This window comes from Parasteatoda tepidariorum, chromosome 10, assembly GCF_043381705.1.
Source record: "Parasteatoda tepidariorum isolate YZ-2023 chromosome 10, CAS_Ptep_4.0, whole genome shotgun sequence".
In the NCBI taxonomy this organism is placed as follows: Eukaryota; Metazoa; Arthropoda; class Arachnida; order Araneae; family Theridiidae; genus Parasteatoda; species Parasteatoda tepidariorum.
Window position 1 is genome coordinate 19,171,780 of NC_092213.1, and position 11,904 is coordinate 19,183,683.

Genomic DNA, 11,904 nt, shown 5'->3' on the forward strand with positions numbered 1-11,904 from the left:
GGTTGGTACTTATTTAGTAGGAACAACACAACCTGTGACGTAGGCTATATTATACCCAATTGTCTGCAAAATATTTCCTAGTGTTAAGTATTATATTTCACGTTTTATTTGAAAATAACACAAATTTTAAAATAAAAATTTGCAATTTTTTTCATATCATAACAAAATAAAAGTATTATAAACGGAGATCAGCTTCAGCAAACAGAAAATATAAAAATAGTAGAATACTAGAAATACTAGAATAGCCCAAATCTTGGCGATTTGTTTTAAAATCTCGCCACCAAGTTTGTTAAATCGTGCCAAGCAAATGTTTGAAATCTGGCCAAACTAGGCGTGGTTATTTGATATGCATACTTAGGCGAAAGTTGAATTTTGTTACAAAAGAGTTAAAAGAGGTTATTTTTTCGCCATTTATGCTTCTGATCTCTTGCTGTTAGAATCATCATTGTTATTTCACTTTTTAACCGTTATTTCATTTATCATCGTTAATATTTCATTTTTTAATTTTTTTTGTGCTGTACCGGTTGAAAATAATTTAATTTGCTTTTTTTTTCAATAATCACAAAATAACGTTGATCCCAGTAATAATCGCCAACTTGGCGTGATTTCAAAAAGCCGCCAAGAAGTGGGCTATTCTAGGATTTTACCTCAATCCAGTTTTTCTCTTCGGTCAAAAATATTTACTGTGCTAAAATTGATGGTGGGTTTGAAACAAATCTTTCTTGAAGGTTGGCATGCAATTTGGAACTGAAAGCAATCACATTACAATTTATTGCAAAATTGATTAATTGGTGTCAATTAATGGCGCGAGAACATCGTTCGGGCTACATCACATCTAACCCAAAGTCAAAATGAATACAACTAGGATTGCAACTGTTGAAGTAATTATAACATTTGAAGAGTTGAAATGGTCACAGTACACCAAACAGTACTCAGAGTAAGCTAATCAAATGCTCTTCCAACGTGGAAATCATGTTTATTTACCTAAAAGGGTAGTGTACTTTCAAAGTTGATGCTGTTTTGTCATCAGTATTTATACATTAAAAAATAAAACTAAACAAAATTGTGATTTAAACCAGATCGAAATTTATTCGTGGAAGTATTAACATCATACTTCATATGCTACATTTAACTCTTCTTCTGAATTTCGAGCACGGATGGATAACATAGATTAAAAACCTGTCTAAACAACGTATTGTGACAGTTAACAAGGACGATTATATTATTTTAACGTTTTATTGTGCATGCGTATATTTATGACTCTACCTATACAATTCCTTGGCCCGGCTGAGAAAGGCACATAGGCATATGGATGTCTTCCTGCTACATTCTCAGGAAAAAACCTTGCTGGGTCAAATTTTTCTGGATCTGGAAATGTTTTAGGATCTCTATGAAGCATAAGTGGAAAGATAAAGCAAGCGCTCCCCTTTTCGACTTCGTAGTCCACTAGAAATTCAAAAATTCCGTTTTCATGAGAAAAGTAAGTTCAGCATAATATTATAATTAATTATTGAAAAAAAATGTGAAGTTTTTAACTCAGCAAAGTTTAATAAATAAATTGAAATTAACCCTTTTGAAGGCCGTGGTAAGTATACTTACCACCACGTTTTACCACTTTTAATTTAGGTTTCCATTTTTCAATAACTTCAGCTTTCTTGAAGTGAGTTTGAGTAAAATTGGTAACCATTTGCCACTTTTGAAAAACGTATAAAAGTATAAAATACATAACTCCTTTTGAAGTTTGTGGCATTTAAGGAGTTTATTTTATAAATAAAGAAAAATAAAAGTCAGTAAGTTCCTAATAGGTCATGTTAAATATATTTACCACCAAAAAAATGGCCATTTTTATAAACTAAATGAGTTTTTTTTTTATATCAATTACTGTTCTTAAAACAGTTTCAATTCCAAAAATACTTTAATTTACCTTTACTAGAAATAAAGGGCCCGTTAAAGGGTTAAAAGTCTGATTAGGTGAGGATCCTAAGTTACATACATGTAAAAATATTGAGTTTAATGGCACAAACAATAAACAAATAAAAAACAGACAAAAAAAAACTGTCCCGTATTAAAAGAAAAATATTATAATTAATTATTGGAGAAAATATTAAACTTTTATCTTTGCAATGCTTAAAAAATAAACTGAAATTAAAAATCTGATTGGGTGAGGATCTTAAGTTACATTAATGTTAAAAATATTGAGTTTAATGGCACGAAAATGGATGCGGACAAAAAAAAGATCCCATTTTTAGTGCACTTGAAAGAAAAATTGTTAAAATAAAAATTTCAAGTTTAACTAAATTTTCTTTCAAGAATCCAATGAAAACTAATCAAATAATAAATTATTGATCGCAACTTTAAGCGTAATTTAGTCGAAGCTATAGTTTGTTTACTTGCTGCATCTCTAACTAATGCAATGCTCAATCCATTTCCCGCAAAATTTGGACACAATATTCATAATTAAACTTAGTTTTCGTTGCACGTAGGGATTTTTAAATTGGATTGACTGGCTTTGAGTATTCCATGAAAAAGTAATTTATTTACGTCATTTTCTGAATTTTTTTTAACAAAGTCATTTTATAAAAAAAACTAAATTTTTAAAAATCCTACATGAAACGAAAGCCAAAACTCATGCAGTTTAAAAAAATCAAAACGGAATCAAATTTGGATGTTTTTTTTTTCCCACGATTTTTTTGTGAGGATGTTTTTTTTAGCACCAGGATGTTATGGATAATTTTTAAAAACAATTTATAAGCATTGTATCATATAAGCACTAATTTTTTAAAAAATGTTTTTGTATCGTGATAAAATGCAGATTAAAATGCGCACAATAAGATTGTAAAAAAATGTACGTTAAGTTTAGTTTATCACAATCATTGCAAAATTCATTAAAAAAACTTTATTTTTTACAATCTTCTGTGTTGTTTGGCCTTAAATTAGTAATTATATTTTATACAAGAAATTCTTATTCTAAAAACAATTTTGTAGTTAACACTAACTATGCGAAAATAATTTTTACTTACACACTTTGAAGTTTTCTTTAACTTCTCTAGCTATGAAAGGCGCTGAAGGATATAATCTAAGAGTTTCCTATTGCAATTAAACATGAAGCAATAAACTTACTGCAATTAATGAATAACAGTATTTCCATCATGAAAATTCCTAAATTAAAAGCATACCTTGATGACACACTCCAAGTACTTCATACGCGATAAGTCATTACGTTCAATTTCTCTTTCGTTATCACCCTCAAATATTTCATCCAATTCTTCTTGTATTTTAATCTGCACGTGTCTATCTAATCCAACTAAATATAATGTCCAAGAAATTGACATAGCTGTTGTATCATAACCCTAAAAATAAATTTTGAAACTAACTTTCTGCTACTAAAAATAGTTACCTTCTTAAATATTTGAAACAATGTGAATCACATAATAATAAAAGTTTATATGATGAGTAATTTTATATTCTTATTGCAAAAATCCCGTTCTAACAAATATTGGAAATAATGTTAAGTAAGTAATGTACTCTTTCATTACTTAATCGAAGTTTCTTACCCAATTCTTTTTAATATATAAAAAAAGGAAACAGAAAGTAAGAGGAGGGAAGAAAAGGGGCTGTACCATCGCGTCTAACACAGATCAACAAAATAAATCCGATTTAAAATTTTTGGAAGTCGTTCGGTTTAATAATTGATACTTTTTGTAATGAAATTATGAAAAGTATCAATCCTAACTTTATCAAATTTATGAACTTCCCTAAATACTTTCGTTTAAGTAAGTACAGTCATATTTTACTAGACTGCTACTTAAATTCATGAATTTGAATGCCAACTTTAATGTTATTAAGATATTTCTCTGAAATAAAACAATGAATTCTTAGGGTAGATTATATTTGAGGGTGCCCCTTGATACTCGCCAAGTTGTTAGCGCGGTTGATCGCCAAGCTACGCGATGTTGAAACCCAATCGTGATTCTGATTGGTTTAGATTTTAACGATATTTTTTAATGTTCAACGGTATATGTAATTTTAGAGGTCCGTTAGTTCTACGTTGGATACCGACTGGTAAGGTTACTTTTGATTCTGGTCAATAAAATTGAAGGTATGTGGGCAGTCACAAAAAGGGACTTAAGAAAAAAATGTCACCGCCAGTCCGTTACCACAGACGCCATTTCCGATTCTTATTTTGCCGAATTTATGTGGTGATGGAAGTACGCAGATTCTGTTCATGATAAATTTAGACAGTATCTAATTGCTCTTAGAGAATTCTGTGCACCTATATCTGAAGATATTCAAGCTTAATGAAGAAGTGAGTTGTTTTTTTCCTTTTTTTTTCTTTGGTTACTCCATTAATTTTTGTTTCCATTCAAAATGCATTTTATTGGGTTTATTAATTTTGCTTATATTGGGTTCATTGCAAGTTTATAAAGTTTTGGCCGATGTTTTGTTCAAATTTTCCAATGTTTTATTGAAATATCATTATGTTTTGGCCGCCATTCCTGTCACCACGGAGTTCCGCATAAACAGGAATGGCGCCAAACATAAGTCGCCAATTTCGCTAATTGGCACCCTCAAGTATATTTTTACCGAATTCTTATTAAGTCTGTTTTATCGCATACAGCTTACTTTCTCATATTATAATTTTATCAGCATTATTTCATGATTAAGCATGAGCTCAATTGTGTAGAAATGTATACAAACACGCCACAAGAGCAACAGCCTTAGAGAAGAGATTTACTCCTATCTAAGGTGGTGACCAGCTGGTCGGTCTATAAAACATCGAGATCTTATAAACATACTAAGCAAATTCTGTAGAAAAAAAACAAAAATAGTTCCCTCTATAGGAAACAAACAAAATATTATTAATTCATAAAAAAAACTTTTATTGAGTATTGAGTATAGTTACGTGCGGCGAGCTCTCTGCTTATCGCTTATAGCTCTGCATTTCAAAACATTTATTTCGAATCCTAATAACTGATATCCGTTACAAATAATGCCATGCTGATGACAGTATTTGATCCGCCACTAACAACTGTTATTTTTAAAGTTGAATTGTCATTAATTTAACTCAAAACAATGGCCTTTACTAAACCAGTAAGATAATTCAATTTTTTAAATGCCTCTAAATTGAGTACTTGCTCTTCAAGAAGAAGATACCTGCACATGTGACCTATGACGCTAGCGTAGCTGATCGTTTATAAGCAAAATAACATGTTAAAGCTCAGCTAAGTCTCTCCACATAAGTAAGAAAATTAATTAAAATGAAGTTAATTAAATACGGCGCTGTATCGCACATCGAATTTGTTGAAATATAATTTTTTTCTCATCATTTTTTTAGTATGACTTATTATTTATTTATGTATTTTATTGAAACCGTGATATATTTTTGTTTTGTATACCCAACAATTTCGACGCATAATTAGTTTGTTTATGTTCTACATAGCTTCATGTCTGCTTTTGTGGGCCACTGCGTGGCATACATTTGCCCAGTATATCCTACTCTGATGCTGATGTTTCCTTAAGGTTCGATGCAACTGCCCGATACACATTTGTTCGGTATGCCCTATATCAATCTTTTTTTTAAGGTCAAGTGCCACTGCCAAGTATGCATTTGTGGCGTATCTACAACCATAAATATTAATTACAAAGTAACTTGTACATAAGACACTTAACATTTAACATTAATTAACGCCACACTTTTAACCGGTATTCCGAACACTGATGTTTCTCCTAATCAATCCTCAGCAGATATTAAAACATCAAATAAATATAATAATATCAACGAATAAATTAATATCAAAACGGGGGTAACAAATATTTCGGACAATCACCAAAGCGGCTATGTGATTGTTGACATTCACCGATGAAAGTTGACATTCTCCTGATTTCGGTCATTCAAGGTAACATATACATGTTGCAACATGAACTCGGGTTCAGCAACATTATAATTATTATTCATATTGTTATGCCATGGCTGAACTAGAACCGTTACTTAATTGTTACGGGTCAGGCTGTAACAATATTCCAAAATGGATTATCATAAGAGCATTATTGCTTCTGGAAGGTTTATAACACCCTCTATGTAAACGGACGTTGATTGGATTCTAGTTTCGCTTTTTCGAAAGTAAAGGGAAACTTGTAAAATTGAAAATTTTGGTTTTAAGGTTATTAAAAATTAAACAGAATTCATTATAAAAATGAGGATTTCCAAAATTAATGTTAAAATAAAACAAAAAAAAACATGTTAAAATATTAAAATAAAGATTAAAAGAAAAAAGATGGACGATTTAACATTCTGATGTATTAAAATCTGAAAATTTTATAAATTATTTAAAATAAACCCTTTTTTTTCTAAAATAAACATCCAATCTATTTCATAGATTAGAAAAGCTAATTATTTTATTGAGAATATTCAATGTAATAATGCCACTTAACTAATGTAAATACTTACAAAAAAACTTATGCCCCCTACTGGAGAGAATTAGAAATTTCGAGTTGAAATGTATAATCAGATAGATCTAGTTCATCGGTAACAAACTATAGTAATGTTTAGGTCGGTACACCAACGGTCACGATCTTCAGCTTAGTATAGGCTGAGTTAAGTAATAATAGATCTAGTTCACCGGCAACAAACTATAGTAATGTTTAGGTCGGTACACCAACGGTCACGATCTTCAGCTTAGTATAGGCTGAGTTAAGTAATAATAGATCTAGTTCACCGGTAACAAACTATAGTAATGTTTAGGTTGGTACACCGACGGTCACGATCTTCAGTTTAGTATAGGCTGAGTTAAGTAATAATTTGAGTAATGTTAAATAATTCGTTATGAGTTAAGTATTTATTGAGATTCATTTCGTAGGTTGTCTTATGAAGGAGTTTATGTAGTGTTGACTTGATAGTTATACGTTAAGTATTTATTTAGAATAATTACTTTACGAAGTAATTATGTATTAAGATTTATTTTTTATACTTTCCAAAATGGCTGTAGAAAGTTTAAACATAAACGCAGCTTTTGTGCCTCAAACTGTTATACCAACTATTAGTGATAATTTTTTAAGCGAATGCATAGTCGAAAACAAAACTCAAAACCGCTAGAGGGCGTCAAAGTTTATGTTCTTATATGAGGCAAAAACACACAAAGAACGATGAAGTAAAGTTATAAAAGCAAATTTAGTGGCATGTGATTACAATAAGTGTTCAAAACAGTGGGCGACAGCGGCTATGCTGGTACAACGAAGAAAAGATAGGCGAACTTTCCCTGCAGCGGTCGAAAGCTTGGCGACAAATAACGTAACGCAGTAACTCGCAATAGGAATGGAGCTTTCTCGTTTGCATGAAAAGACTTTCCAAATGCGCCAGCACCTTTGGTTTTGTTTTCGACCATGCATTCTTGCATTCTTTGATAAAAATTGTTTGTCTGGGTGTGTACTGTCACTTCCTAAAATTTTTCCCATCTTTTTAGAATCACCCTGCATATATATATAACAACAGTTGTATGTAAAGCTGGCAGCATATCAATTTATCGTCAAATATCGATATTATTTAAATATCGCCTAAACGATAATGTGAAAAATATCACGACATATCGTAAATTATGGGCGTTTCACAAAATTGAATAGACAATAATTATCGACATCAATAATCTAGTTATCATAATTGGCAACGCTAATTAAAAAAGATGTTAATGTCGCGACTATTGTTGNTGTATATATATATAGATAGATAGATAGATAGATATTAAAATTATACGATTCTCAAGTTATTGTTCGAGAAACGCGTGAGGAGGTCGATTGCCCCATGCTCAATTCCTACGGAGGTTTGTGTGATGAAATGGCTGCTGGACAGATTTCAAATTATGACTAAAATTTAATACATATCTTACACATTTAACACAAACTTTGACAATATCGCGAATATCTCTCGAGAATAGTTAAAGTTGAAATCAAAGTACTTACGCGTGGGAAAAGACGCGTGCAAAAATTTGGTCAATATATTGGTCAAAGTTAATTATGATGTTAGGATTAGAGGGATGGTGGTTGAAAAATTAGAATAGTTAAATACAGCTGTGCTGTGCAGTCGGCTTGGTTGCCATTCAAGTTTATATGTTTTTAACCTTGACGTTTTATATATGTTTTTAACTTTGACGGTCAGGGAAATGAGCAGTTTTCGTTTCATTAATTCGCGCAGTACGAGTATTACGAGCAAACAGTAGTCGAAAGTGGCAGCTGTTTTCCCCCACCCTTCTCTCGGGATGCCAACTGCTCCGCTTTCTGGAATTGTTATAATAAACTGGTAGTAAATTATGTAGTAAAATTCGCTGGAGAAAGACAGTTACGCCTACTTTTTAATAGAGTTACCAGTAGATTGTTGAACTTGAACTATAGTAGAAAACAAAGTGCCTGTCCGCGAAGCGGACAATTGACTTCTTCATCTAAAGTGGCGCCCGAGGGCGCCTGTAATGATGTCGATAGAAAAGGTAAAGCCACAGAAAATTTTTTCTGTGGACGTCTTCTGTTTGTTCTCCAAATCTAAGCCTTTGCAGCTGGGAGAAGAGATTGGAGTAGGGATACTAGTTCCTTGTCTTTTAGGAGTTCCTTCAGCTCTTTAACGATGTGAAGGAGTCTGGTGGCTGTGCTGGCAGCACTTCTGTGTTGCCTTTTTATCGGTGTGGTTTTCCTCCTAGGCCTAGCACGGCAACCTGTAAAACAGGCCGGGTACTCTTCTTGACAGTTAATGCAGGTCGGAGGCTCGTTGTGGGGCTTTGTGCAGAGGTAGGTGAAATGTGCACCTGCACATTTCATGCAGGCCGGCTTTTCTGTGCACCTTCTTTGGGCGTGGCCAAAGCCCTGGCATTTGAAGCATTGAATTTCGTAGCGGCCGCCACGAAACTTTTCTATGCGGACTGGTGTCTCAAGTAGCCGGTCAACCTTCAGGATCTCCCGGTTCTCTGGGACGTCGGTCAGAATCACTAAGTAGAGGGAGAGGAGCTTAAGTTCTCAGCCACGCCTCTTCTTCATTTGCTCGGTTTTAATTGGCCGTAGACCATTATCTGAAAGGTCTTTTTCGAGACGGTGAGTCCCGATATCGGCCGTAAGTCCTCGGATGAGAACTTTTAACTTTCTGCAGGTGGGCTGCAGGGTTTCTATCTGATTTGTAGGTTCAACTGGAGTCTCGACTGGTGCCGGGGCTTCAGAGGTGGTCGGGTCCGAGATGTTTTCTTCCGTCTCAGGGGCGGTAGCAATCTTTTTCTCCGGTTGTTTTTCACTATCTGGTTCGGAATCAGAGTTTTTAGGTATCGCCGGGTTGACACTACTCTTTTTCCTCTTTTTCTTTTTCTTGGACTGCTTTTCAACCGTCGTAGCTATCTCTGGGGTGTTGTTCGAGATTGGCTTATCAGTCTCTGCAGGAGTGATTTCCAAGTCCATGGTAGTTTCTACCGGTGGGATCTCAGCCGATTCTTTGGAATCAATAGTCTTAGTTGTCTCCCGTTCCAGCTTTGTTGGCGGAGTTTGGGATTCTATAGAGGCTTTAAGTTCCACCAGCGATTCATAGAAGTAGATCTCTCTATACAGGTCCTCAAGGTCTTTCTTTTCGTAGCAGCATCTTTTTCCGGGATCTTCCATTTGTTCTTTCAGTGGCATCAAGAAGTCACGTTGCTCTTTCAAACGCCAGTCTTCAAGGCATTCCGTCGCCCGCTTGTTTGTAAACACTTTATTTCTCACATAGTCTCTAAGAGTTGTGTGATCAATATCATGGTAGTAGTCACGTGAGGGTCGGAAGACCCTCTCTCCGCGGCCAAATCTGTTGGTTGCCATCGTAGCGCAGAGCTCGGCTATAACACAACCTTACTCTGTTTTATCAGGAACGAAAATGGGTGAGTAGATTGTGACTTTAACGTTGCATTTTATATCATACTTACAATTTTTGATATTTAGTGGTGAAAAAATTACTTAAAAGGAAAAATACTAACTCGAATTTCGTTATCACTAGGAAATACTATTTTACAAAGCGGGGCAAGTTGGCATCTATGGCGATGCCGTAGATAGCTCGCCTCATGCCTTTTAAAAATTTCTTATAGTATTTGTAGTACATAAATAACAGTTTTTACGTACTTGAAAATAATAAATGATAATTATTAATAGTAAATTATTAATGATTATAATCAATTATGTAAATAATTGTTCATTATAAATATAAGACAAATATTAAATTGAAAGGACTGAATAAATACAACTAATGTAAAACTTTATGAAGCATTTAAATACAGTAATTACCTAAATATTCTGAACAAAGTCTTCATCAGACTCTAAACTTGATAAGCTTTTTGTATCACAATCATAATCATCATCATAATTGTCTAACTTTCGCTTTTCAGCCATTTTACTTTACAAACATCCTTAAAAACGCGCCAAAATACGCATAAAAAGAACAAGGTAAAAAAATAAATTCCCCCTTTATTATGAAAAGAAATTCATGGAACCCGTACACCCATCTGTTGGCTGTAAAACTAATTACGTTTCGCGAGTAGGATTCGTTTTTAGCATAGTCAATGCAGAATAATAATGGCGAACGAGCTCAACTCGTCAGCGCGCATTGGGGAAAAATTTCACTACGTGAGTAGTGCTCATTACTAGCCATTACGGTTGAAATCTTGCTTCCGAGCGGACTCATTTGCGCGCATTATGAAGCACGATTCGATTGCGAGCTGAACTCGTTCATAACCGTCAAAGGGTTAAAGATAATTTTTAAAGTGGCTACTATATATAGATTTTTTTTTTCAAAAAAAAAAAAAGAACATGAAATATATCTAAGAGAAATTTGGTTAATTATATTCGATTTTTGGCAAAAATTGAAAAACTGCACAATGACAACTATTGTTTTTTTTGCTGTCATTTTGTGTTTAGGCACTGATTAGAACCTTGTTTATAGAACTAAAATAATTCTATCTATTTCTGAGCTATTATTTGCGTCTTATTCGCGTTGTATTTCTTTATTAGTTCTTGAAGCATACACGTGTAAAGTACAGCCAATCTTTATTTGGAAAAATCAGCTAGGAGATAGTTACTGATTTCTGACGCACAAGTCCAAAAAATATACGCAATTCCGGCTCCTGTACAATATTAAAAGTGTTATGTAAATTTTTGACAAGTACAAGTGTTTTAAGATAGTCCAAAAAAATGTCGGCGTGGAGTGTCATTCATAAAATGGTATGTAATTTTGAAAAGAAAAAAGAAAGTTTCTGGAAATTTAATAGTTGGTATTTCAATTTCATGGTCATTTACAATAATAGTAGTAATAAAAAAAAAGTAACTTACAGCAAACATAAAATTATCAACTTCTTCTCTAATGTCTTCTTCCGTAAACGATGGATCTTTAATGTGATGCTCTAATAGCAATTCCAGAAAAGCTCTATGACGTTTTGCATTTGAGATGCCGTCATTGGTAATGTTTTTTAATAGTTTATTATTTTCTATCATTTCTGACTTCTTCTTATTTATAACCTAAATAGCAAATCACGTAATTAAATAAACAAAAGAAGATTCAGTCATGTTCAATATATATATATATATATATATATATATGTCAGGGTCACGTGATGTAATAACACGCATTTTCTGATGTTGCGAGCTAAAAGCTTGATATTATAGATATGATCATTTTTTCTTGTTTTGGTTTTTTGAACAATGGATGAAAAAGAATAATAAAATGGTGAATTAGTTTTTGTAGAATTTTGCGTTATTTCTTTTGTAAAAGGTTACGACTGACAAATGTGCGGGGAAACCCCAATGGATTTCGAAATAAAAGATTGGTAGTTGTTTGTTCTATGAATTTCAAGTTGTTTGATGGAAGATAGTGAGTTATTTAGATTGTCTTGAAATTGGTTTAGGAAGTGGCATTTTTTTTTG

The 11,904-nt window shown here is 33.1% G+C and overlaps 1 protein-coding gene across 2 annotated transcripts in view; it reads right to left on the reverse strand.

Moving 5' to 3' along the window:
- The window catches only part of LOC107448963 (cytochrome P450 4V2-like), a 45,327-nt gene that overhangs the window by 15,249 nt on the left and 18,174 nt on the right, over positions 1-11,904 (reverse strand). Inside the window, exons 8-11 of one of the 2 annotated variants that reach the window (XM_043045896.2) lie at positions 11,314-11,499; positions 3,177-3,350; positions 3,021-3,087; positions 1,267-1,446 (exon numbers count right to left, since the gene is read on the reverse strand). In XM_043045896.2, coding sequence (XP_042901830.1) covers positions 1,267-1,446; positions 3,021-3,087; positions 3,177-3,350; positions 11,314-11,499 — 607 coding nt within the window. The remainder of the gene's footprint in view (positions 1-1,266; positions 1,447-3,020; positions 3,088-3,176; positions 3,351-11,313; positions 11,500-11,904) is intronic. The other variant, XM_071186388.1, reaches the window with a different exon arrangement.